At 48.9% G+C, this 27,729-nt stretch overlaps 1 protein-coding gene across 1 annotated transcript in view; it reads right to left on the reverse strand.

Moving 5' to 3' along the window:
- TDRD9 (tudor domain containing 9) overlaps positions 1-27,729 on the reverse strand; it is a 91,039-nt gene that overhangs the window by 7,350 nt on the left and 55,960 nt on the right. The window contains exons 14-32 of the mRNA XM_033108772.1: positions 27,278-27,375; positions 26,548-26,679; positions 25,319-25,484; positions 25,177-25,240; positions 25,039-25,102; positions 24,718-24,762; positions 24,134-24,187; positions 21,929-22,045; positions 20,837-20,944; positions 19,200-19,300; positions 16,062-16,235; positions 13,461-13,572; positions 12,021-12,233; positions 9,511-9,600; positions 8,737-8,997; positions 7,924-8,079; positions 7,224-7,294; positions 5,442-5,551; positions 4,816-4,912 (exon numbers count right to left, since the gene is read on the reverse strand). Coding sequence (XP_032964663.1) covers positions 4,816-4,912; positions 5,442-5,551; positions 7,224-7,294; positions 7,924-8,079; positions 8,737-8,997; positions 9,511-9,600; positions 12,021-12,233; positions 13,461-13,572; positions 16,062-16,235; positions 19,200-19,300; positions 20,837-20,944; positions 21,929-22,045; positions 24,134-24,187; positions 24,718-24,762; positions 25,039-25,102; positions 25,177-25,240; positions 25,319-25,484; positions 26,548-26,679; positions 27,278-27,375 — 2,233 coding nt within the window. The remainder of the gene's footprint in view (positions 1-4,815; positions 4,913-5,441; positions 5,552-7,223; positions 7,295-7,923; positions 8,080-8,736; positions 8,998-9,510; positions 9,601-12,020; positions 12,234-13,460; positions 13,573-16,061; positions 16,236-19,199; positions 19,301-20,836; positions 20,945-21,928; positions 22,046-24,133; positions 24,188-24,717; positions 24,763-25,038; positions 25,103-25,176; positions 25,241-25,318; positions 25,485-26,547; positions 26,680-27,277; positions 27,376-27,729) is intronic.

The following is a 27,729-nucleotide window of genomic DNA, read 5'->3' on the forward strand; positions in this document are numbered from 1 at the left end:
CCCATCCTAAAACAACTGTCCCCACTTCTAACACAAAGCGTCACATCCCAGAGTTCTCAATCTGCTGTCCTCTCCATGTGTACTGCTACCGGCTTGGTCCAGGCCCATGCTGCTTCACACCTAGACTGGCGCCATCACTTTGTGACCAGTTCCCCACATCTGCTCCTGCTTCTTCCATCCATTTCCACACAGCAGACGTCTCACTTCCCTGCTCTGGGGCTTCCTTCTTGTATTTTGAACACCAGGACTTACAAGCAAGCCATGGTACAGTCCGGTTTCTGCTTAGCTCCTCCACGTCATTTCCCCTCCCCCGCCAGGCTCCAGCTTCTCTGGCTTTCCTATGAACCCATCCTGCAGGGACCCCCACACCCCGAGATCCCTTGGCCTCTGTAGCACCGACCCCTCCAGCAGGGACCCCCACACCCCGAGAGCCCTTAGCCTGCCAGGCTCGTTCTTGTGTTCAGGAATGAACTTATATGCCAGTGCCGCAGCTCACGGTTATAAAATATTATAGTAACACGTTATTTTGAATACACTTGAAAATATTCCAATTTTCTTTGACTCTTAATCAACTCAGACCTTTTCCCATCATCTAGATCAATAAAGTTTTGATGAAATAATCTAGGCAAAAACAGTTTTCTTATTAGTCCTGAAGATACACTTAACACACAGAAATACACGTTCTTTTTCACTTTAATGAAAATGAAAGAGTCCCACTTCACGTAAACTCAAAACAGAGACATCCAGAATTCGGACTAATAAATTCTGAGTATTTCCTTTAAGAAACAGTCACCAACATGTTTCTTCAAATAGTACACTCCCCTACATTACTTTAATAGAATATGATTATTTCATGTTATATAAAATCTTTCCAAAAACAGCAGTGGTAACCAGGGATCACCGAGTTACCTCTGGTAACGTCATCAACATTACTGACACATCACATGACCTCCACCCACTACAGCTGCTAGGAGACGTAAACTACTGCTCACGTGGGATAGCACTAGCTTGCCCACAGGAACCATCCTAAAAAAAGCAGTCTGGAGCTGCCCGGGCTCAGGCACTGAGTCTTTGCTCACCTGCTCTAAACCTTAACTCGACAGAGGAGACTGAAGCATGGGGTTCAGTTCTTTTCCAGGGATCCTAAGTGCTGATTAAGAGCACAGGAATTTCCTTCCTCTGTAATGCATATTTCACACCCCAGTTGAAAACTGCAGAAATTATGACAGGGACGATCGAAAGCACATGCCACACGGAGCCCCGCAAGGGCACGCTGTGGGCAAAATTCACCTCAAACAACTTACTCAGGAGCTGATGCTGGCATGAGCTGACTCTGCTGGGTTTGGAAGGGCTAACAGGCGAGGACCAACTATTCCCGGCTAACGTTCGAGAACTCCCTCCCTGTAGGAGCCACATAAGGAAATCCATTTCCTCAAAAGTTAGATGTCGACCGGAGCTTCCAGGAGGGGGCTGTTAATTGCTCTACAGGGAGCAGTGCCCTCACCTGAGCCGCTGTCAGTCTGTTATTCTACTTCCCATCCTCTGTGAGCAGCTGACTCTCCACCCCACGGGCTGTGCGGCCAGAGAGCTGGTGCAGGCCTCACCTCTTAGAGCAGGGGACCTCTGCCAGGGACCCCGCTTCACGCACACGGAGCGTGGCCCTCATGGATCCCTCCACGTCCCGTGTGATGACCACGGCCCTTCTTCACAGATGGGACCTCAGCAGCTGGAGATCCTGCCCAAGGCCGGGAGCACACGGCACGGCCCGAGCGCCACCACAGCCTGCCTTCCCGCTAGCCGAGTCCCTTTCTTAACACTCTCATCACCTCACACCTCCCACACTTAAAAGGCACCTTTGTTTTATTCCCCTATTTTCTAAGGCTTTTTAAAAATACGGGGTAAAGATGAAGACTTTTCTAAATTGCAAAACCAGTCCATGAATACACTGCAAACAATTCAAACAGCGTCTTAGCACACAGAGCGGGCAGGTCGCAGCCTCCAAAGGTGGCAGCAGCAGTAGCTCCCACCCACCACGCTCTTCTGACAGCGGGAGGCTGCCACCTGCCAGGGAGAACTGGGGTCTATGATCCTGCACCTCGAGTCCAGCAGGGACTGTGAGCGTGGCAGGCCTCACGAGGCACGACTTGTGAGGCTGGTCATAAAAGGTGACGCAGCTTCCAGGGGGTTCTCGCAGGACACTGCCCCCCTGGCACCCAGCCCCCAGGCTGTGAGGAAGCCACACCGGTCCCCGGAGGCCTTACCGAGGCCTCCAGCCCCCAGCCAGATCAGCCTCCAGCCTTCAAGTCTTCTACACAAAGACCCAGACGCCACGGAGCAGAGACAAGCTGTCCCTCATGGACCGATCTGAATCGTCACCCACAGAATAAAAAAGGGCCGTCTGTGGTATGTGCTGTGCAGCCACAGCAACAGAAACAAACGATAGAAGTGGAAGTCCCCGCCCAATCCACTCTCACTTAATTGTGGACACATTACCTGGTAGGCCTTTTTGTGGCTGAGATCCCACCTTGCGCGTGCCTGCTGGCAGTACTGCTGTGACGTGGCTTACCTCCCCACCCTGAACCACGGGCATCTCCCAGCTCCAAGAACCACATGGCGGAGGGAAGGGCAGCATCACAGCCCCACGCCCAACCCCCCGTTCTCAGATTCTCTCCGATTCTCCTGGGGTGCCAGGCTCTGCATCTCTGAGCACCTCACCCATCCAGGGGAGAAGCCGCAGTAGGTCCCACCTGCTCATGCCCTGACTGCTCCCAGTTTGGGAAACGCCGCGGGGACGACCCCTCTCTGGGAGCACACCCAAGCCAGCGGCAGGCCCCAGGACACTGAGCGTCTGGGGTGAAAGAAAGGTGCTCGCCCAGATCAAACACCTCTTTCATCTTCCAAAGCTTCTCAGAAATGGTTGCTACTGACTCAAAGAATCAAGAAGCACCTCACACAACGACCAGAGCAGACTTCCGATGAAGAGCCACCAGGCACCGTTTCCCTTTCTGTGGATCACCGAGCTGAGCCTAAGGATTCAGACAGCTCGTCTCACCGCTGTGGTCAGATTGCCCCATTCCGGCTCATCTCACCAAAGGGAACGTTAAGGACCAGCTATGCACAAAGCACCATGTCCTGTTCACATGGAACCTCCTCCTATTAACCTTGCTTTTTTTCTAGAAAGATGATATTTTAAGTACCAATTATGTCAGTATTTCTTGAGTGTCCACAATATAACCACTTGCATTTTGGAGATTTAAAAATACACTGTATTACTTGTATCCTCAAAAAGCTTGTATTTAAAAGACAGAAGCTTGGTCTAGAGGCAAGCAGAGTGTCAAAAGCAATTAGAGAGGAATTCATGTGTGTGTGTACCCTTGTCTGTGTTGTACGCATGCACGTGAGCTGGTGTGTGCACGTGCCTGCGCCTGTGTCTGTGCGCGCATGTGCGTGTGGGCATTCACTAAGGCAGGTCCCCACCTCAGCTCGGTACGAGCCTTTCTCGTCAGATAATCATATGTAGTGTATTGTTTCCACATGTGTGTCTCCCCTACGAGGACCCAGAAGATACATTTATTCATGGAAATATTTATCACATCATTATTGCAAAATTAGAGCGAAGCCAAATTCCGACATTTAAAGGCATATTAAATCCTTTTGGGACATGAGCAGGCCAGAAACAAATGCATATGTGAATAAAACAGGAAAGTTTAGAAAAGCCATTGTATGTCTCCTCAGCAGTATACAATGCAATTACTAAAATGGACATTTACAAAGATGTCGTAATACTATAAAAATGTTTAATTTGTGGGAAAGGATTCAGTATGACAAAAATCTAAAAACAAAACATATATATAAGAACACTGAAAATAAACACACTAAATGTTTAAAAATGATGTTAACTTTTACCCATTCAGATTTTTCTAAGTAGCATACTTTCAGTGGGAAAAAATACACAATTATTTTTAAAATAAAACAAAACAAAAAAGCACTCAGTATTTGAGATTGCACAGCAGATTCTGAATAGGCTTAAAGAGGAAGGATTGGGCACACCCAGGGTCCTTCCCGCTGGCTTAACCAAAGTGCCCAGTAGGCCTAACAGACACCCTGGTCCCTACCCACCCACGAGGAAAGAGGGTCAAAAGAAAAAGGTGATTCTCTGCCCCACGATTTAAGTACGGGGGACCCCACCTCAGTGTCTGTCACAGCCATTTCCATCTTGCCCACCAGAATGGAGGCTCCTCGGGACCAAAGCTGACTTTGTTGCTAGCCCCCACCCCCCACCAACGCCCACTGGTGCTTCACCGGCACACACAGTCAGTGCCCCCTGGTCCTACTGTGCGAAGCAGCTGCTCCCCAGTCCAGTGTCCAGGAGAAGCTCTGGCACAGCTTGGCACCGAGAGCGCGACAAGGCTGGGCTCTCCATCATCTTGCTCATGGTTACCATCCTACGTGCGGCTCACAAGGTTTCCTGCGGACAACTGGCTGCTAGGAAACCTGGACACACCGGCACCGCCCTCTGACAACGGGATGCCCATCACCGTGGCTGAGCTTCATTCCCAATGCCACTCTCTATGTCTTCGGCCACGTGCGACTCAAGCACCCAGGGACACGGGTACGAGCTCCAGGAGCTTCTCTCTAAAATGCATCCGTGTATGGAGGCCTCATGGTCATGAAGACCTCCTTAATCACCGAAACACAGGGAGGGTCAGCAAGCAGCAAGGGGGAGGTGATGGCCCCGGGGGCGGGGCGGCCGGCTCTCACCCGGTTCTCACCTGACAGCAGCCTGCGGACAAAGCAGCTGGCGGCCTTACGTACCTCAGCTCCATCACCGGTGCAAACAGCATGCTCAGGAGGGCCGGGAGGCCGGGGACATGCGGCATCAGCGTGGTCTCTCTCAGCAACATCGTAGACCCTGCCACACACGCGGGATGGGAGGCACGGTCAGGCGTGTAAGTCACACCGCGCAGGGTGTCACTGCCTCAGACAAACTCCTCCTCGCCCTCCGGCAGCCCCTTTTCTGCAGTCTGACCCCACAGACACCCCACAGCAATGGTGTCCATCCCCACACATGCCTCATCAGGCACTTAAACCTCATCCCGTCTGGGGACCCCTTGGGCTTGGTCCCCTTCTCTCCTCGTCCTCCTTATCAGAGCACTGGGTTGGTCCAGGGCCAAGAACCTGCATTTGCTCTCCTCTGTGGCCAAGCAGGGTGCACTGACTGACGATCAAGGGCTCGATTTCCGCCTCCTTGTATAAAAGGAAAGGAGGTCACGCTCCCTTCCTTAAACTTGCATCAGCCAATCACGTAGAAAATAGCCAAAAGCGACAGCTCCGATGCATAAATGTGTTCACTAGTGAGAGGACAAACGTCCCCTGTCGCCAAAGTCAGGGAGAGGAGAGAAGAGCGAAGGACGGACGAATGCACAGAGTCCCACACTCACCGGTGGCGTTGACGGACAGGGCGGCTGCCACCAGCATCCGCTGGTGGAGGTCCTCGGGGCTGTCACTGACAATGACGGAGTTGATGCTCTCCTTCTCGATCCAGACACTTCTGAAAGAGAGTCCGAGAGGCTGCTGACCCGCTGCCCAGCCATGCACGGTGCCCACCCGTGACTGATATGTTTCAGAGCACAGTCACACACACGACACAGTAACCGATGGGGAACAGTGAACGTCCAATGTCCTCTGCGCCTCCTTTCCTCCTGGACCACTGCCACTTCATGCTGGTCCCCCAGCCTCTCCCACATGGCCCCAACAACTCCATGGTCCACACGCTGACTACGCCCAAGTCTCTGCCTCTGCCCCAGACTGTCCTGTGCTCCCAACCTTTAGCGGCTGTGGCCTCCGTCCCAGACAGGAAACCAAAGAGCGCGCAGAGGACCTCGCATGGCCCACCCACCCTCCTTCATACCCTATCTGCGCTGCGTGGCTCATCCACCCTCCTGCCTCCCCCCCCCGTCAGCCAGGTGGCCACAGCCCAGTCCCAACAGGGCATCAGGCGTCGTCCTCTGCTCTTCTTCTTCCCAGCCTCTGACGCTAATCAAGCTCTGCCTGCTGATCCCACACCCAAAGTCTGGGGCAGCCCGTCCTCTGTCCTCCGTCTCCTGTCTCGGCACCTCTGCCCTAGGCCCTGGATTACACAGCGCTCCTTCCTTAGGTCCTTCCACTGCAAATGCAATGCATTTGTCGCACTGGGGCTCGCAGAGCACCTGGAGATCTTGTGAAAAGGCAGGGAGCCGCGGAGCTCTGCATGTCTAACAAGCTCCCAGGGACGCCCATGCTGCTGGTCCAGAGCTACACTGAGAGCCAGGGGCCACCTCGCAGTCCAGCCATCATTGTAAAACGTACCCAATAAGGCCTCCCCACCGCCACGGGCCCTGCAGGCCCCCCTGCACCCACTTGACTCTCTAGTCCCACGTCACTTACTCAGAAGTGCAGACTCTCCATGAAAGTCTCGTCCCGTCTGCCTGCACCCCCCAACACACATACACACACGCCGCGGACACACACACACACTGCAGCAAGTGATCTGCGTCCTTCATGCCTTGGATGTCCCTGGAAAACCTCCAGAAGTGGTCATGGGCCGTCCAAGATGCTTTCATAATGCTCTGTGGCCCCATGCAGACCCTCATCAACCTACCTTGTAATTACCACTTTTTGCTTACATACCCCCTCCTCCCACTGGCCCCATAATTTTGGGGAGGACACTGATTGTGTTTTGTTCACTGTTGATCCCCCCCAAACTGTACCCAGCTCCCAGAACACAGCAGAATTGCTGAATGAATAACAATTGTAATAAGAACAGAAAAAAAAATGAAGTCTTTGATGCAAGATACTCCAAAATGTCTCACACAGAATGGCTTTCATATGACAGAGAAACAGCACCTCAGATTTGGAGCTACCGTGTTTCCCCGAACATAAGACCTAGCCGGACAATCAGCTGTAATGCGTCTTTTGGAGCAAACATTAATGTAAAGACCCGGTTTTATTTAAGACCGGGTTTTATATAACACAAGACCCGGTCTTATATTAATGGTTGCTCCAGAAGACGCATTAGAGCTGATTGTCCGGGTAGGTATTATTTTCGGGGAAACAGGGAAACAGAGAAGGGGTAAGAGAAGGTCATGCATTCCCACAGCTTAGATACAAAGATTCCTTTCTGACAAGTCTGGAAACACAGGAGCAAAGAGAAAACCTTCCTGGGAAGTTTGAGTGAATCTTACCTGAACTTGGATACTCTGGTCAGACTGTGACACTTCAGTTCATAAGGGTTGAAAGGCCCATGTAGAACGGCCTACACATACAAAATACACAAAAACGTTACCAAGAAGCAAACTATCAGTTTACATACATTTTAAAAACCCAAAAGCTCCTATTTTGAAAAAGAAAACTGCTACTTTTTAGTTGTAACGTCTTCAAGATTCAGTGGGGGAAAAGTGCCTTAAAGAAGGTGTTTTCCTGGGATGCGGCCGACTCCTCCACGGGTCTCACTAACATCCCTCACTATACACTTAACAAAGCCTTGGCCAAACAGGAAGCATTGCAACCACTTTAGTCAAAGTGTTCTTCTTTCCACGGCAGCAGACCAGCTGTGGGATGGGCAGGCGTCAGGCCACACAGCCTGCTGCATGGGAAAAGCAGCATCCCAGGCAAGGAGGGGCATCCTAGAGCTGCCCTCCCCAGCAGGAGGAAACCCACACCTTCCTCCCCTCTGAGAAACAAGCACAGGTCACCTCTGCAAAGGCTGGTTTAGAACAAGGACTAGTCCGAGTATTTCTCTCCACCAAACCCCAGGTAATTCTCTTCTTAATCTAAGCTCCATGATGAGAAAAGTCATAGCATTAAAAACCAGGAAAGATGAACCAGCTGAGCCAGTGGCCCTCTGCATGCGGTGTGGACGGAGCGGCTGCTGGATTTGATTACCTTGCAATTTGGGGCCCCAAGTTTCTTGGAAGAGAAGCTGTCCAACAAAACTTGGGTCAGGTGCTTCTCGTCGTCCTTCCCGGGGGACAACACAGACATGTCTGTCATATTTTCTACTGATTTGGAAAAGAGACCCTTGAGAACTTCATGGCTTTGCTGAACAAAATAAGAAAAGTTTGTTTTGTTGAAAGAAAAACTGCACGAAAAGCCCTTCATTCCCAACTAATCCAGGTATTTCATAGGCATGACCTTATTCTTAGCTGATGTCTAGGCCATTGCGTGTCGGCAGATAATGTTATCAAGTATGTTTTAAATTCAAATGACACAAGACAGGACTCACTAAGGGCTCAATTCATTAGCCTCCACTACAGAAATTACAGGAGGAAAATCAATGGCCTTCAACAGCAGCCTCGAAAGTGACATCTCTGAAATGTTCGGACCAAGAAAAATAGCTTCAGAACCAAGTTTGAAAGTAATAGTTCAAAGACGTTTGGAAATGTTTGAAATACTTGAAACAAATATTTATTAATTACTTTCATTTGGGAGATAAATCTTGTAATCCATTTTTAAAAACTCCCAACATAGAGAACATTTTTCACATCGACTTGCCATTCCAAGAAGGAAACAAAAAGACCTTCATGATAGGAAACCAGGTGCCATACTTTAGTCTCAAAGAAACTTAGAAGACACTGACAACGGCCCCACCGATCCCGACATGCGGGCACCGAGCGCTCCAGCTGTTCACGCCCGCCCCCGCGCCTTGTGCACACGGGCGCAGGGCCACGCGGCTCCCCACGAGGACGAGGTGCGCACCTTGGACTCGTGGCACTCATCGGCGAGCTCGGCGTAGCCCTCGTGGATGAGGACGTCCCTGACGTGGACGAGGCCCTGCAGCCCGGCGTACCGGTACACGTCCACATGCAGGACGCTGTGCACGATGGAGAAGACCTTCACGAGCAGCGCGCAGCCGCGCAACAGGCCGGCAAACCGCCGACTGGCCCCGCCACTCCAGCGCTCGCCACACACCAGGGACCGGGCGGACGGGCGCATTCTGCAAATCTTGAATTCCAGCGCCTGTGGACAGAAGAACAAGGTGAGCCAGCTCACAACGAGTGAAGTGCTCACCCCAATCCCGCCGAGCAGGGTCCCGTCCCTGTATGCCCACCCGTGTTCTCATGACCCCACCGAAATCGAAAACGATCCTGGGCCGAGTGAGGGTTTCATAGGCATGGACACTGGCTTCTGCTTTTCAACAGCAAGTTTAGAATAACTGTCTCCGTGTGGACGGAAGAGAACAGGGAATATGTCTCCAGACACCCATTCTGTCGCTTTCGCATAACCAGAAACCTTAGAAAATACTGCTACATTAAAACTACTTTTTGGCTAAGTGTGAAACCCTCAATATATTTTAGCTCACTCCACAAACAATGTTGGCAAAATGATTTATGGCGATATATATTTGGAAAGAAGCAGAAACCAAAGTCGGCCAGTGTGATGTCCCTTCCCGCTCTGAGCCTGGGCGCCCAGCTGACCTCCAGAATCCTTCTAGCTCTCAACATTCACACTGCAGGACCCTGTCTACCGTACCTGAAATGGAAGTTCGAGAAACTGACAGGGAATCTCCATTAGAAGACCCAGATCTACGTGACATCTGTTACCATAGTCTACAAAAAACACCTAGAGATAAAGAAAGGGCACGTTAGCAGTGGGCACGGCGCCCAGCCCATCCTGCCCGACACACAGTGCTATCCCTCCCTCGGGCCCCATAATCGTAGCACTCCGAGTCCTGAGCTTCAATCCACATGTCACCGAGCGAAAGAACTTTTTCTCCTTTAAAAAAATTATAATTGAAATACAGCTAACATACAATAATATATTAGTTTCAGGAGGACACCAGTTATTCAGCATTTATACACCTAAAGAAGCAATCACTGTAAGTCCAGGAACCACCTGACACCGTCCCAGCTGTCACGGTATTATTGATGCTATTGCCCGTGCTATAGTCTACATCCCCATGACTTGTTTTTATTGTATAACTGAAAATTTAAACCTCTTCTTACCTTTCACCTTCCCCCTTTTAAATTTACCACTTACAGTTGACATTCAATATTTTATGTTAATTTCAGGTGTGCAGCACAGTGGTGAGACATTTATAGAATTTAAGAAGTGATCCCCCTGACTAGTACCCACCTGGCACCACGCATAATTATTACCATGTTACTGACTCTATTCCCTATGTGGTACTTTACGTCCCATGACCACTTCGTAACTAGCAAGTTGTACTTCTTAATCCCTTCACCTTTTTCACCCTGCCCCACAACTCCCCTCCCCTCTGGCAATCACCAGTTTGTTCTCTGTATCTATGAGTTTGTTTCCATTTTGTTTGCTCGTTTATTCTGTTCTTTAGATTCCACATATAAGGTAGATCATATGGTATTTGTCTTTCTCTGTCTGACTTACTTCACTCAGCATAATACCCTCTAGGTCCATCCATGTTGTCACAAATGGTAAGATTTCATTGTTTTTTATGGCCGAGTACTGGTCCATTGTATAAATGTACCACACCATCTTTATCCAATCATCTATTAATGGGCACTTAGGCTGCCTCCACATCTGGGCCACTGTAAACAATGCAGCAATGAACACGAGGTTGCATATATCTTTTCGAATTAGTGTTTCGGATTTTTTCAGATAAATACCCAGAAGTGAAATCACTGGGTCATAAGGTAGTTCTGTTTTCAATTTTTTGAGGACCCTCCATACTGTTTTCCATAGTAGCTGCACCAATTTGCAATCCCACCAACAGTGCACAAGGGTTCCCTTTTCTCCACATCCTCGCCAGAACTTGTTTGTTGATTTACTGATGGTTTTAATTTTCATTTCCCTGATGATTAGTGACGTTGAGCATCTTTTCATCTGTCTGTTGGCCATATGTGTCCTCTTTGGAGAAATATCTATTCAGATCCTCTGCCCATTTTTTAATTGGATTGTTAGTTTTTTTGGTGTTGAATTGTATGAGTTTTTTGTAGATTTTGGATATTAACTCCTTATCACATGTATCATTGGTGAATATCTTCTCCCATTCAGCAGGCTGTCTTTTTGTTTTATAATGGTTTCCTTTGCTGCTCAAAAACTGTTTAATTTGGGCCGGCCCAGTGGCTCAGGCGATTAGAGCTCCGTGCTCCTAACTCCGAAGGCTGCCGGTTCGATTCCCACATGGGCCAGTGGGCTCTCAACCACAAGGTTGCCAGTTCAACTCCTCAAGTCCCGCAAGGGATGGTGGGCTCCGTCCCCTGCAACTAAGATTGAACACGGCACCTTGAGCTGAGCTGCCGCTGAGCTCCCGGATGGCTCAGCTGGTTGGAGCGCGGACTCTCAACCACAAGGTTGCCAGTTCGACTCCCACAAGAGATGGTGGGCTGCGCCCCCTGCAACTAGTAACAGCAACTGGACCTGGAGCTGAGCTGCGCCCTCCACAACTAAGACTGAAAGGACAACAACTTGAAGCTGAACGGCATCCTCCACAACTAAGATCAAAAGGACAACTTGACTTGGAAAAAAGTCCTGGAAGTATACACTGTTCCCCAATAAAGTCCTGTTCCCTTTCCCCAATAAAATATTAAAAAAAAAAAAAAAAAAGAAAACTTTTTAATTTAATGCAGTCCCATTTAATTTTTTTCTTTTGTTTCCCTTGCCTGAGGAGCTAAATCAGAAAAAATATTCCTAAGAGCAATATCAGAATTTACTGCCTATGTTTTCTTCTAGGAGTTTTATGGTTTCGGGTCTTACATTTAAGTCTTTAATCCATTTTGAGTTTATTCTTGTATATGATGTAAGAAGGTGGCCCTGTTTTGCACATATCTGTCCAGTTTTCCCAGCACCATTTATTGAAGAGACTGTCTTTACCCCACTGTATGTTCTTGGCTCCTTTGTCATAGATTAAATGACCATATAGGTATGGGAAGAACTTTTTGACCAGACTACTTTTCTAACTGTGATTATTTTATATTTAATTTCCACTTAAAACGAGAGACAATTGTCTACAAACTGTTATAAGTTTGTCTCATTTCCCTGAGTGATGTTACAGAAAAACGTACCTCAGCAGAATTCCCAGAAACGTAAAGGATTTGAGCTCTAAAGTAGCTTTGTTGATCAAAAGCAGCGAAAGGAGCCAGGCAGACCAAGTCTGGGTGTGGGTGAGCGGACAAGGGCACCAACTTCAGGCGGCTTATCTCAGCCGTGAGCTTCTTCAGGATCTCGGAGTTTCTTCCATCGATCCTATAGCCCCAGAAGTGCCCCACTTCAACCACCTAAGGTAGGAGGAAGAAGAGCAGAGATGCAGTCTGGGAAGGGGTTCGGCAAAGAAGAACACGACTCAGACCGCAGGGTCCCCATACCGCACTTGCCACGTGTCACAAATGGACTCCTTGGTACCACGCACTCTATAGGCTTTCCACAGGAGCTTAGGAGACTGAGGTGAGGCCAGGTGTGTGCCACGCCCGTGTGGGCAGTGTGGGACTTGCTGGCACACCACATGCAGCATGGGCGCTCTGAGGGCCTGTGAGGCCAGGGCTGCTTCACCTCCGATCAGGCCAGCATGTGGCGACGAGCCGCCCTCCCCCCCGGCCCCCCACAGAGCCAAGTGCGGGAACGGGAGGGTGGGTAAGCCATCTAAGAGGGCCCTGCAGAGCAGCCCCATACACAGCAGCCATCAGACCCAAGGACCCATGTCCAGAATCCCACGGGAAGTCACCCAGGGAAGTCTAGGTTTACCAGGAAGCATGAGTGGATTTCAACGGAAATTTTATTCTGTTTACACCCTAGAGAATACTGGTGCTGATGCTAGCTTTGTGGATATAAACTGAATCACACAGGCATATATCCTTATGCCAATTACCACTTTTACATATATTTTGTGGCCAAACTGATTTTTAGCATTGTAAACACACCTAACATTTTAAAATGAAACTGACTCTAGAATGACTATTTGTTTCCTTCTGTGCTCCAGCTGTTAGGTCAGCTACGGGCACGATCAAAGCGGCCAGGAGCCAAGTCAGACCCCTCTGCCAAGTCAGACCCCTCCTCGCATGACAGAAACTGGGGCCCCTGGCGTTTCCCCGAACAGGCAGCGGACCTTTGGTGCGATAAACAACTCCGGATGCAGCCGCTCGCGCCTGATCTGCGCTGGGGGGGCCTGACCAACTGCCACCTCACATAGCCAACCCCCACCCCAAAAATCGCATATATGCCTCCCTCACTCTGCCCTGGGGGCGACTTCACTGGCCCCGTCTGCAGACCGGTGAACCTCGCCCGGGGGCACAGAATAAAGCACTCACCTTTCTCAACCCGCCTGACTCTCTCAGCCTCATTATCTCGCCGCAAGCCTTACACCAGCCACACTTCACTTTACCAAGGACAGTAACTTCGGCTCTTACTAGATGACTAAGGCACAAGGCTGTGAGTTCTCGTGCACTAGGCCACGTACACCCCGTGACAACGTGAGATTCGGGAGAGGGAGCAGCCCTGATGATCCTCACCTCTGTAACATCGATCGTTAGGAGGAGCTCCGAAACCATCTGGGTGCTGTGGAACGTGTTAAACGACACCCCCACAGGGTCCACTGTCTGCTTCTGGAAGTCCACATTCACCCTGTTTAACATGATTTTAAAAAGACAGCAAAAGTCAAGTGTTACAAAGAAAACACGTCTGCATATGTGAAGTTACTGCCTGAACTATGCCACTGCCTTCCCAAGGAAAGAACATTTTATAATAAAGCACCTAAGTAGGCCAGAGATGATGAATTTGATCTCAGCTCTAACTTGAGTTTCTGATGGCTCTCTGAGCGGCCCTGGAGGGGTGTGCACCCCAACATACACTCTACCCTCCAGGAATACATTCAAAAGGTCAAGACTCTTACAGAACCTCTCCTTTCAACGGTATAAATACTAAATCTAGGACTTGCAATGTTCTCTAACTTGTGGTTTCAGAGGTGAGTGCCTTTGACAAAAATCCATGCCTGGTTCCATGTTGTCAGAAAACACATACATGGTTTTCTAATAAACCCAAGAAACAACATTCATCCTTTAAAGCAATGAGATAGCAAGTGCTAAAGTTTGAGGATATGAAATACAAATTTGATAAAAACAAAAATTTCCCTTCCTAATCCTTTTATTCTAAATGAAGAGGAATAATTATAGGAGAGATCGTGGTCCAACCAACTCTCTTCCCAATTTTCAGACCCATTTATTGAGTAAGAGTGACCCAGCGAAGCCGCCCTGCAGGACGGGTCTTCTCTGTGTCACCACGGAACCCACCATGCTCCCCAACTCTCAGAATCAAACAGCCCAGGCTGGGAGAACTTCACTGCCCTCACCATTTCCTCAAATTCCTGTCAAGCTCCTCATGGAATTAAAACAATGACAAATAAGAACGACAAAGGGGAATTCCTCCATGCGGTACTCTAAGAACATGACCAAAGGCAGAGTCATCTGATACAAACGCTGAAGGGGATTTAACCTGGGCCAAGAGAAGACAATCCACAAGTTCCATGGTAGCTGCCAAGTGGCGAGGGCCAGAACTCAGGGCCGACCAGCCCCACGCAGCCCAGCCCTCCTCCAGCAAACAGGGTGCCAGGCAAGGCCCCGCTCAACAGGGAAGGGGGGCCTTGTGCTGGCAGCAGCTGCGCACTCCCAGCTCGTCTCCATTTTGTCCCACTGTCTGCTCTCCTGAGAAGAGAACATCTCACTTTGCTTCAAAAGCGAAAATAAACTGTCCCCGAGAAGGAAGAAAGGAAGCCAACACAAGGTCCAATCCCTACCATTGAAACTGAGTTCACACAATCCTCTCAACAGCCTCGTAGGACAGGCACACACAGATGTAACTTGACAGCAATGAAAGCAAAAACCCAATCAAAAAGTGAGCAGAGGACCTGGGTAACATCTCTCCAGAGAGGACACACAGACCTATGAAAAGATGCTCGGAGTCGCTAGTCATCAGGGAAATGCAAATCCGAACTACAGTGAGATGTCGCCCTACACCTGTCAGAATGGCTGTCATCAACAAGATAAAAGATAGCAAGTGTTGGCGAGGACGTGGGGAAAGAAAAGGGAACCTCGTGTACTGCTGGTGGGGATGTAAACTGGTGCAGCCACTATGGGAAATGGTATGCAGGATCCTCAAAAAAACAGAAACAGAGCTACCTCATGACCCAGCGATCCCATTTCTGGGTACTTACCCAAAGGAAATGACAGCACTAACTTGAAACAGTACCTGCACCCCCATGTTCACAGCAGCCTATTTACAACAGGCAAGGTCTGGGAACAAGCTAAGCTCTGAGTGTCCATCGATGGAAGAATGGATAAGGAAACTGGGGTACATTTCTACAATGGAATGAGAAATGAGGATATCCTAGCATTTGCAACAATGTGGATGGATCTTGAGGACATTATGCTGAGTGAAATAAGTCAGAGAGACAAAGACAAGTGCCATATGATCTCAATTATGTGTGAAATCTAAAACAAAACCAAACACAGAAAAAGAGATCAGACTTGTGGTTACCAGGGGCGGAGGGTGGAGAAAGGGAAAATGGAGGAAGTTTGGTTGAAAGACACAAACGTGCAGTTTCCAGCTATGTTAAGTCCTGGGGTGTCATTTAAATGCACAGCGCACTGACCTCAGCTCACTGCTGTCCGGGGCACAGAAAGCTGTTAGGAGAGCAACGCCCAGGAGTTTTCATCACAAAGTAAAAATGTCTTCCTTTTTTTTCTTTTCTTTTTATCGTATCTAAGATGGATGTTAACTGAACCTACTGTGGCAATCACCTCACGATACCTGTAAGTCAAACCTTCACTCAATGTGCCGTACTTATAGTGATGTATTTTCAGTAAAACTGCGGGGGCGGGGGGGGGGGCGGCGCGGGCAGGAGGGACAGATGAAAATGAAAAGCACTAGGGTTCAGAGAGGTCAAGTCACGTGCCCAAGGACACATAACCAGAGGTGAGGAAACCAGGATCCGAAGGCAGCACTCCTTGGGCACACAGCATGCTTCTCTGTGAGCTTCAGCGGTTAACCGGCGATTTGACCGTGTAAGGACATGTGAAAGCAGCTGGGCAGTCTTGCCCGCCTCCCTCTGCAAGTACCTGGTATTCCTGAGCTTTGAAACAGCTGTTCCCTGCACCTTCCCTTCGATCTCCTCTGCAGAATGAACGTTGAGTTCAAGGGGAACTTTGAGCTGAGACATCTTAATAGCCATGTACACGGCAGGAAGCGTTTTAAATCTCTCTGTTGGATTACGCGAAAACTCCACAAAGGCTCTGTTCCACAAATGTAAATAAAAACAACAAATTTTTCAAGCATCTGAAAAAAGAACTAAGTGCACATTAATTTCTTGCAAGATTAGACAGGAATATTCATTTACACCTCTCCTCAAAATACCAGTCAGTAACTCTTCATTCCATAATTAGTCGAGAAGTATTTATAAAAGGAAAAATTTCTCACTTATGAGAAATAAAAATTATAATGACATATCATTAAACTAAAACAAGTATCATCCTATGTATTATGCAGAATAAATATTATGAGTTCAAATGGAATTTTCAGTTAAGAAATTTTAATTCTTGTAATTAGAACAGAATGGCAGGTTTGGGGTTTTTTCTATTTTATTGTGAAATGAAGTACAGATAGGAGAAAACCACACACAGTAGTTCAGTGACTTGGTGCTCTCGCTCCAGAAATACCAAGTTCCTTCATCACCAGAATGTTGATGAGTGGCCCACCTCACTGCACCTCTCCTACCCCTTTCCCTGGGGGTGGGGGAAGCCAGCTGCAGTAAGGGTGCCCGACAGACAGGAATTTCAAGTTTACATTTGTTTGTATCTGAATGTCAAAATGCCCCAGGGCCAAAACATCACAGGCCACAACCACTGCGGGAAATGTGCGAATCTGAGTGCTCTGGAAGGATCCTGAGCCCACGGGAGGTCAAGATGATACAGAATTAGCACCCCCCCACCTCAGAATGAGCACCCGTTCAGCTATGTCCCGGCACCCCTCTCTCAGCTACACTGTCCTCCCCTCCTGCCTGCCCGGGCCACTTAACGCCCCTTAAGTGACACCTGGCAAACAGGCACCAGTGACTGAGCTCGTGCACTTTCCTCCTTCCTCGGCCGACTCACTCACTCCGTCTGTCATCTGTCCCTACAGGGCTCCTAAGTCTGTCCTTAGAAACAATTCCTTTCAAACTTTAGAGCACATTTCCAAGCTCCTACTCTCCCAGGAGTATCTGCATCTGTGACATTGCCTGCCCACTCCCTTCCTGCCTGGCCTCTGCTCCTGGCTGCCCCATCCGCACCTCAGTGGGAAGACCCCCCCACACACAAGCAAGCACCAGCCAGACCCCAGGGTCTTCCCGCAGCCCTCCGTCTCCTCTGCACCTCAGACATCAGCCCGCCGGTTCGCGTCTCCTTGGCACTTGGTTTGGTCTGCAAACACCCATGCTTTCCGCTCCATCATTCACTCATTAAGTTCCATGAAACACAGTTCAGATCAGAACACTCAGGTCTCCAGACACCATCTGCTCACGTTCACCCTCGTCCATCGGCCACAAACATAGCACCTGACCTCCCTACCCTCTCCAAAGTCACAGTGGGCTCACACTGGGCACCCTGGCCACCACCCCATCCTGCTCCACGGGCCCCAGGCCTCCTCCCCCCAGCGCCCACCTCAGACACCTGAGCAAGCCCCAAGGGAGCGGAAGGCACTGCTGTGCTCTGAGTCTCAGTGTCTTCCTCTGACCACAGGTGCATTTTCCTCTCTGTCCCTCCCGCTGAGCTGAAGGCTCCCAAGGGCCACCTGTGCTCACATGCCCTTGGCACCTCACTGGTTTTGCACTAAAGCAGGCCCTGCTTGAGCCCAAAGGGTTACTGGCCTCACGCTTTCAAATACTGTTTAATGTCATTCTGCCTTACATATCTGATGCACAAGCAGTGCTGCTGGTGGGCGGCCGGTTAGCTGGTGGTTAGAACGTGGTGCTAATAACACCAAGGTTCCCGGTTCAATCCCCACATGGGCCACTGTGAGCTGCACCCTCCATTAAAAGAAAAAAAAAGTGCTGCTGGTGAACCAGGACTGTGACTTCCCCACAGGACTGGCATGACATTGGTACTGTGACGAAAAAGCCAGAGATAGGAGGAATCGTGTAGGATGCAACTAAAACAGCTGGGAAAAGGTCCCAGACACGAGGAGTAAGAAACTAACCAGAATCCAATCCGGTCGTCAAGCTTGGTGACAGAAGTGGCTGCCACCCTTGTGAGAGCCTAGGCTGCTGACCTCTCACCTCAGCCCAAGCACACCCTCATGTCCCCAGAGCCTCAAACAAGGCAAGTGGACGTGCAGCCCTCAGAAACGACACTTCAGCCGTGTGACTCCAGTTCTAAATAAGTGAGTTTACATGTGACCAAGAATCTGACCGTGTGTAGTTTATATCAGAAATGTAAGAAAACCTAACACTGTAAGTGCAGTTAACCTGGAACAGCTGTGAAAGTACTGAGGAAGATTTTGCAATGAGGCATTTACAGTCAACAGTAACCATAAGACCAGAACTTCAGATGTCTGATGGAATTCATCCAAACTGAAAACGGATTTAACATGCTCAACTTGAGTTATTAGACCTTAGAGAAAAAGTAAGAGTTCCTTCCTTACTAGATTTACACAATTTGTAAATTAAATTTATAGAATACTAGAAAATTTTTCTAATTTTAAAAATCAACTTAAAGCAATGTCTCTTCTGTGTATAAACATTCCCTCTGGGAAATGAAAACTGGGACTGATGCTCCCAAACATGCTTTTGTTCATGTGATTAAAATAAGGGCACATGTAACTGAGTTTTTGCAGCATTTGTCTTCTAGAAACACTTAGAACACATGCTCTAAGTCATTATTATATAAGCGGACAAACTCCATTTCAGGGCACCTTTATGGCCTACAAAGGGACGTGTTACCAGTGACGGGCGTCAGTCCAGGGACAATCCGAGGACACGACGTGCCGGGACTGTCCTGGCCGCAGACCACTGACCACACACACACACACACACACTCAGTGCCTCTAGGTCACCGGCTGCAAGAGACGCTCAGTCGCTGCGGACGAGGGCACAAGTGCACGAGGGCAGAGGTGCGTGGCACAGTGCCAGCCCCCACTCTCGTGATGAGAGCCAGCTCCTATAAGCACTGCACACTTCCCAGCTCTTCCACAACCGTGCTGAAGTACAAAAACACACGACTTACTTCGTCCCATCGAATACAATGGACTTGACTTGACCGCACTGCCTGAGGAGAGACTGGAGTTGTTTATAGTAGAGAAAGCCGTAAGGAGGGACGTGCTTCAACTGAAAAAATACAGCACAGTTTGCATCAGAGCTAACGAGACGGCTGTCACGCCAGAGCACGGTTTTTAGCTCACGATGAGTTTACTGTCTCTAACCACAGGTGCAGATTCTGTAAGTAGGTGCATTTAAAAACTAATGACTTTTAAACTGTAACTAAATTTTAATAATAAGTACATGCTAAATAAGGCTAATTCTTCCAGTGAAAATAGTCCAAAAGTCTAACAGAAAAATGAAGACCTGGTCACCATAGCCAGATGTGAACATGCAGCCTGAGTGTGCCCCCCCCCCCCAGCCCACACCAAGGCGAAGGGCACGCCGAGCTCTGGCTCTGGCAGGAAACCAGGTGCTGTGCCTGTGGCCAGGTCCCGCTATCTCAGGGCCACTCCAGCTCCGTGGAGGTGCTGGGTGGGTGAAAAGGCCAGGCTGTGGACTCAGGCCTCGTGCAGTCTCCTGGGGCATGTTATGGCGCCGCCCTGGGACTCAACAGCCACAGCACAGGAACCTAGGACGGAGGATGAGGAATCAGCCAGTCAGAGGGTCCGAGTGCAGCTCAGGGAATGACAGAGGATGTCACAAAGGCACGTGTGTGCCACGTACACTTTCAGAGTGCACAAGCAGGAGCGTCATCTGGGTCCCCCAGGCATGCACGGGCTGGCTGGGGGGTATAGGAGGCAAGCTTGGCCCTCATGCCCAGCTGAGGGGCCATCGGCCAGCAGCATCCTGGATGGTGCCTCTCAGACCAACAGCCGTCCCAGGCAGGAACTGCGTCCAGCCGCTTGAGCACTGCGCTGTCAGCGCTCCTCAAAGATCTCTGTGCCTGCAACTCCAGGAAGCCAACCCTCTCCTGTCAACCCCACGTCTCCACAGTGTTCCCGGTGACTGCACCAGTAACAGTCAGAAGAACTGGAGCTGGCAATGAGCACATGCGCCAAGCTCTCTACTCCCCTGAGCAGATGTGCGCTGACCAGGAAAAGCCCAGTCCTAGGTGCTTTAGTCCAGGTGTGCCTGCTGACGTCATGTGAGCTCAGCTTTCAACAGATGGTCCACAGATGGTGGTCCAAGGTCAGTGCCAGTGGCTGACCATTAGGTTCCCCCAACACGTCATTTAAATACTAATTTCCAGGCCACACCTGCTGGTTCGGATTCTCTGGCTCGGGGCCGTCAAACAGGAATTTTAAACACACTCTGGTGGTTCTACTGGGTCTGGGGACCATGGTGTAAACTGCAGTGCTAAGTGGCCAACCAGTCACATTTTAATTTGTGTAAAATGAAGTTGTCAATTAACAAATGGGATTAAACTTATGGAGAAGTGTCTCAAATCCTTCAAAATGACACACAACTTCTCAAAGCTCTGTTTTAAGGCCAGGTGTGCAAAGAAGGAAGACGGACGTGCAAGTAGATATACATGAAGGTCAAACAAGCTACAACAGTCACTAAAGGGGAAAACCCATAGTCCTTATGAAAACAGGAACAGCCGGAGAAATAAAAGGCACCAGTGGCCCAAGCCCTAGAAGGCGATCTGTCCTCTCCACCTACCACGATGGTTGTCTTGGGGTCTTTACCAGCCAGCTCCCTCACTGCCATCTCCTCGTCAGGCTGCCCAAAAGTAAAGTAATTTGGATAAAAAGCTCCTGCCAGTACTACCTGGAACAGAAAATTAGTTTCATGAAGTAACAACATTATTGTATCAGTTTGTCTCACCAATATACTAACCTCTATAATGGAAAAGGTGAGTTTACATAAACAACAACACCTTTTACTAATCAAGCAGAAGGTCACCATTCTGGTTACTTTCCCTTAACAGAAACACTCTGACCACGGGCTTTCTTCCAAGGAGCTTGAGCCCCTCTCCAGTGGGGTTTCGGGATCAGTGGGGAGCTGAACAGGCATAGAAACATGCACCACACGGCCCGCAGCCAGCGGCTTCTCCACTCGCCCCAACTACTGATTTGTATGGGTCAGGCCTTCCCCGATTTAGATGAAATTCTAGTTGGTATGCTTACATCCAGAGCAACAGGCTCACATCCAATATTCCCTTCTAGAAAGCACTCTGCAGAGTCTCTTCTTCAATGAAACACACAGCCATGGGAGACGCTCCCCAGCCCTACTCCATCTGACATCCAGGAGTCTGCCCCCTTTCCCGCATCTCCCCAGGACCCACTTCTACCTGCATCAGCCAGTGTCTGACACCGCAGATGGACCCCCCTGCGGACTCTATGTGAGAGCCTTAGCCACCTTCCAGGACACACATCCCTCCACACGGTCCCTAAGGTTCCATCCGACAAGCTCACCTCATCGTGGCCTCCTGAGTTATAACAACATTTTCAGTGCAAGGGAGTAGCTGCACACGTTGAATAATATTAACAGCATTTTTACTCTCTTAAAAGCTGAAATGGAAGGACTCTCCTGAGGCAGTCGGAAACACGCCTCCAGAGATCCACCACGGGTCTGCATCATCAACTCGGGCCACGGCAAACCGAAACTGTGTAGGACCAGTTCTTCCTGGTTTCCACACACAGATGGACACTGGACCCTGAGGGTCCTCGGCCGCGTGGTCAGTGCGGGAAGGAGGGTGGTGCTTCCCCCGCCCGTCAGCGGACAGAATCAGAACAGGACCGGGCCACACACCTGCAGGATGAACCGCTGCTTGTGTGTGTACTCGTGGTCCACGACCGGCCGCCGGGAGTCAACGTGCATGCTGAACTGGGAGACTCGCTTCTTCAGTTCTTCGTATAACTCAGCCACCTACGAAAAGCAGGGAAATGCGATGTCTCAAAGTACTGGCACTACTCAGCGTAGTGAGACGACAAGACAACACGGGGGCGCGCCAACCCGTCTGCGGGACGAAACACTGCCAACACTAACGGCCTTCTTATCAAAACTCACGAACAAGGAACGAAACGGATACTCAATCCAACGCTAACAAAATACCAGGACACAAACTTTATGTGCTTCATGATCCAACTTACAAACACACACATGAAACCCTGCAAACGTGTAACCACAATGCCCTGGGGGTATCGGAACAGCATGACTATGTCCTCTGCTTTAAGTCCTTTAAACACTGCCAAAACCTCTGCCATGAATGTGCACTGCTTTTGTGATTCAAACAAGCTAAGTGGCCAATGCTAAACACTCTGAACAACAACCAAAACACCTAGTTGCACTAAAACCATTTCACATAAAAAATCAAACTTCAAGTGTCTGACGAGAATACATATGAGAATACACAAATCCAAATACCTCTGAACTGGTTGTAAATTAAGTTAGCACAAAGTTATCGTAATAAATTACAAAAAATAAAAACCATACAAACCACAAGTGTCAACATAACTGGAAAAAAAGTAGCGAAAAAAGAACTGGAAAGATATAAAAAACTGTGAGGAGGGAGAAAACCTGGGAACAGGAAGGAAGGGTCAAGCCCACCCACGTGTTGGCAGATGTTCCCATGTTACTGACTCTCTCACAGGCTGTGGTCACACAGAACCTCTAATTAAAAATCAATTTAAAATTATGCAAGTCACTTTCTAACACCAAGTGCAATCAAATCAGAAATTAACAACAAAACAGAATATCTAAAAACATTTCTTTTGTCCTGGAAAGTGAAAAACTCTTCTAAAATACTCCGGCATCAATGGAGGAAACCAACACTGAAAAACGTTATAGACGGGGACACCTACACATCAAACATCGACAGGACACAGTCCAAACTGCGCACGAGAAAATTCACAGCTTTAAATGCTTTTAATTAGAAATACCAACGGTGTTACTGAATTAAGTACTCATCTCAAGAAGAGTAAAACAAGAAACCGAGAGACATGGAGGAACTAAATTCATAGAAAAAGCAAAAATCAACAAGTTAAAGTCCTCCACCTTCCCCCGCCCCTCAAAAGTCCTACACAGGAAAATCAAACCAGGAGTAATTCTCTGAAAACATAGGAGAACAGGCTAAGCACCTGGTAAGCCGCGCTGCGAAGGCTGCCCACACTCGGGCACTTTCCCCACACAGACCAGGCTCCCAGGGAACCCCTCTGCCTCAGGCTGCCTTTGTTTACCTGGACATAGCACACAGTTTGTGGCAGCAATGTGATTTTCGCATGGTGGGGGCCTTGGGCCTGCAGTATCAGTGTGACCTCTGGAAGGGGCTGGAAACTAAATAACTAAGGTCAGCTACATGGGCAGCCCATGCCTACCTAACCCTCCTTCCATAAAGCCCAGACACCAAGGCTGGCTGGCAATACTCCATCCCGCCATCACATGTCACTGCTGGGAAAGGTCGATCGGGCCTCAAGACCCCCCTGGGAGAAGTCGACGGGAACCTTGCCCCTAGTCTCCTCTGGACTCCCCCACCCCACCACCTGCCTTTCCCCTTTGCTGACTTAGTCTGAATCCTCTGACTGTAATAAACCGTAACCGTGAGTATAACAGCTTTTCTGAGTTCTGTGGGTCTTCTCACAAATCAGTGAACCGAGGGTGGTCTTGGGGACCCCCCCACCGCTGAACACACAAATCTAATCCAGACAGACAGAGAGGACACAAGTACACAATATTCAGAATGAGAAAGATGATGTTATCACTTTGAAATTATAGGATTGCTACTTATAACTGTATAATTACATTAAATATTATACAAATATATACAACTGAGTACATGTAACAATTATACATGAACTATGTAAAATATATGTATTATGTTTTACATAAATGTATTTATAGATGTTGATAAATTATTATATAAACATATAACATATACTTATATACATAAATTCTACTAAAGTTGGAAACAGGATGCACTTTTTGGAATACTCATGACTGTGTATTATTACAACTTACCTCTCTAATTCTCTTGATTTGAATGTAATTTAACCGTCCCCAGTCAAGTTCATCCTTGAAATATATAAAAGCATAATACTCAATATTAATGTACAAATCACTGCTTTAACGGGTAACTCATAGTTACTGAAAAGACAGATACATCCAGGCAAGTTTAAACACACAGACCCATCAGCTGTCTTCTGGACCGAATCGGTGAGGAAGAAGAAACAGAGAACCTGATCAGTAACAGGCAGCTGCCAGGTTAAGTTCTTTGCAGCCCATGATGTAAAACTCAGCTAAAAACAGCAAAGGGCAAGGCTTCCGGGTTCTCCGTTTGGAACCAGCAGCCAGGGCGCCCCCGCCACCCACGGGGACTGAGCACTCACAGCCGGAAGTTCCTGACACCACAGAAGGGTTGCTGCCGCTCAGCGGGGGAAGCCTACAGCGACAGGCATGTGAGCCCCTCGGCCGGCGCCCATTATGGCCTCCACCGCCACCATGGACTGTGCCACGGGGGACTCAGGCTGGCACACATGCCACTGCCAGGCTGAGCCAGGACACCTCCCGGGAGCTCTGATCCCTCGGGGGGCAGAGAAACCTACCTTCGGGTGCCGCAGCTCTCCTCTTTGTCGGCAGGCCTGCCAAGTCTAAAAAAGCAAGGACCCAGAATTTCAGAATACGTTAATGGTTACTCGAATGTTCTTTTAAAGTCCATTTTCGACACAGTTTGACCACAGAGAATTTACTAATTTAATTTTTCAATCAACTTCACAAAACGGGATTCCCAGCCCCACTTACTTTTTCCAACACAGTTTATTTTTCATGCTGGATTCAAGACCCTGCCACGACTTTCACAGAGCAAAGTTTATGGCATGGGAGTGTGTAACTGCGGCGCTGCTTTCCTGGCCGCAGAGAAAACTTACTTTAAATGCCTCGACGAGTGCGATACAGTCACTCTTACTGCTGCCGGAGAAATTCACTTTGTTCCTGTAAACAGACAGCAACAAGTGTCAGCGGAGCCCAGTAAACAAAGTGGCTCTTAAAATGCGAGCGTGACATACCTGTATCCATCCAGATGCTGCCTGAAAGGTATCACGAAAAAGTTCTTCAAGGACAGAGCTGCCGCTGACAAAGGAGCAGCAGAGTGAGACCGGCGGGGGGGGCGGGGCCTGCAGCCTCCCGCGGCCCTGTGCCCACACCTACCTATGATAAGACAGTCATCCAGACACCCAAACACGTGTCCCAGGACGATGAGCTTCCCCAGCTGCTGACTAACAGGAAGCTGGGCCAAAACTCGTCCTAAGAAGGTCAATTCACCATCGTGGGGGTTCTCGTCCTCACTCTGCCCACGGACGGCAAGTGCGCCAACCTTTGTAAGACAAACAGCCCCATAAGCAACACTGATTTCCACTCTTTTTTTCTTAAGGGAGGGAGTCTAAAACAGGAAATCAAGACCAAATTCTGGGGGATAAGGTTCTAAAAGACATCTAAGTCAACTTACGCAAGCCTGACGCTACCAAAACATTTTTTAATTTGCTTTTTGGAACTTACAACACATTTTGTTGTTTTTCAAAAGGATGGTCCTGGGAGGGAACACTCAAGGGCACCCCCACAAGTCTACGTAACTCACAATTTACCAACGAGGGCCTGCACAGTCCTAAAGCAAAGATCCAATTCGCACATCACGCTGATCATGCACAAAACATACTGATCTGTGTGAGGGAAGAACTTCCCTAATTTGACAGAGTCTTTCATAGAAACCCAAGCAGTTTCAAAACAGAGGTAAGATGCCAGAGGCACCCCCACTCCGAGGGCCAGAGTGGAACGTCCACAGCAGGAGCAAAGCATGAGTCGGGTGTGGGGTCTGAAAGTCCACAGCAGGCAGAGCCAGCTTCTAGAACAGAAGGAGGAAGCTAGAGTGAGGGTAAGGGACAAAGGAGAAAGCAAGCGAGCAGGCTGGTGGAGCGACAGCAGGAGAATACGGTCGGGGATGCTGCTGGCCCAGAAATCCCGGCATACCAGGTGCCAACAGTAGCCTTCAGACACTCGTCCAGCTCGGCCTTCAAAGGAGACACGTTCAAGCACCACTTGGCACGAATTACTTTAATATTAGCATAAAGATATACTTAAGAGTAACCATTACATATTGTTAATGCTGTCTCTTATCCCAGCACTCTCCACACCGCCAACAAGCAGGAAGCAGGGGTGGGGTGGTGAGGCAGCGAGTGATGGGTGGGGCGGGGAAAGAATGCAGAGGTAAGAGAAGTTTCAGCAAGACACGGAAAGGCTGATATACACGATGTGTGGATTCCGACACCAGCAACTAATCAACATACGCGCTCTTCCAAGCAACCACTGAGTGTTTACAACAAACTACCTCGAAGATCCCCCTATGAGACGAGTTTGTCACAGAAGTTGCGGGACAGGCCTACCTCCTTCAGGAGCAGGACGGTGCGCTCGATGTCACTCAGACTGGGCGGGGAGAGGGCGGTGGCCAGCAAAGCGCGGGGTTCCCCCATGTCCAGTAACTTCACTTTCAATACTGTGCTTCCCAATGGACACCGCTGAAAAGGACAAAACTTAAATTGGGAAATAATAAAATAACGAAATCCATGAACCTATTCACATGACTAGTACTCATACTTTAGAGAGGGAGAAGCAGAGAGAGGAGAAAGAAAGGGGTGAGAGAAGGAGAAAGAACAGTAGAGAGGGAGAAAGGAAGAAAAAAGGGGGTGACAGAGAAAGAGGAGAGAAGGACAGGAGGGAAAGGAGGAAGGGGACAGGAAAAGGGAGGGGAGAGAGAGAAAGAGAAAAGGGACAGAGAGAGCATGAGGGAAAGGAGGAGGGAACAGAGGAAGACAGGAAATAAAGAACAAACGCCAACTGCACAATTATAAAAGGAAAGCGCAAGCTCAGCCCGTAAGGAAACCAGGCAGCCAGCAGACGCCAGCACTGCTCTGGCTGAACACGTGAGATGGGGCGAGCCCCTAGCAGAGAGTCTGGTGCTTAAGAAACAGAAGCTGGTCCTGGGACTGAGGACGACTTGGGACAATGATTTTTCCTGGAATCAAAACTATACATTTAAAATTACATCACTTAGACTATTCAGTAAAACTCTGTCTATAAAACACTAAACTTTGAAAATGACCAAAGTGGGTTTACCAACATCTCCGGAACGACCTGGTCGGGGATGCCGCTGTCCCAGAAATCCCGGTGTATCAGGCGGTAACAGTATCCTTTAGACACTCGTCCAGCTCGGCCTTCAAAGGAGACATGTTCAAGCACCACTTGGCACAAATTACTTTAATATTAACACACAGACATACTTAGGAGTAACCATTAAATATTAAGAAAAGCCTTTATCTTCTACTAGACCAGGTCAGGAAGAACCTTCTAAAATAAGTTAGTGTCAGAAGTCATCTTATATTAACACATACAATTAAATGCTGGCTTCTGTCAGTGATCTGTAGTACAAAATCCAACGCGTATTTCTAACAACAACACCTGGAGATCAACACATGTCACCAAGCGAGAGCGGTGAAGCTGCCGAGAGCAGCCGGTCCTCCCCGTGAACGGCTGTGCAGCGAGCCGTGTGTGAGGCCGTCCCAGGCTGC

Source organism: Rhinolophus ferrumequinum, chromosome 6 (genome assembly GCF_004115265.2).
Source record: "Rhinolophus ferrumequinum isolate MPI-CBG mRhiFer1 chromosome 6, mRhiFer1_v1.p, whole genome shotgun sequence".
Classification (NCBI taxonomy): Eukaryota; Metazoa; Chordata; class Mammalia; order Chiroptera; family Rhinolophidae; genus Rhinolophus; species Rhinolophus ferrumequinum.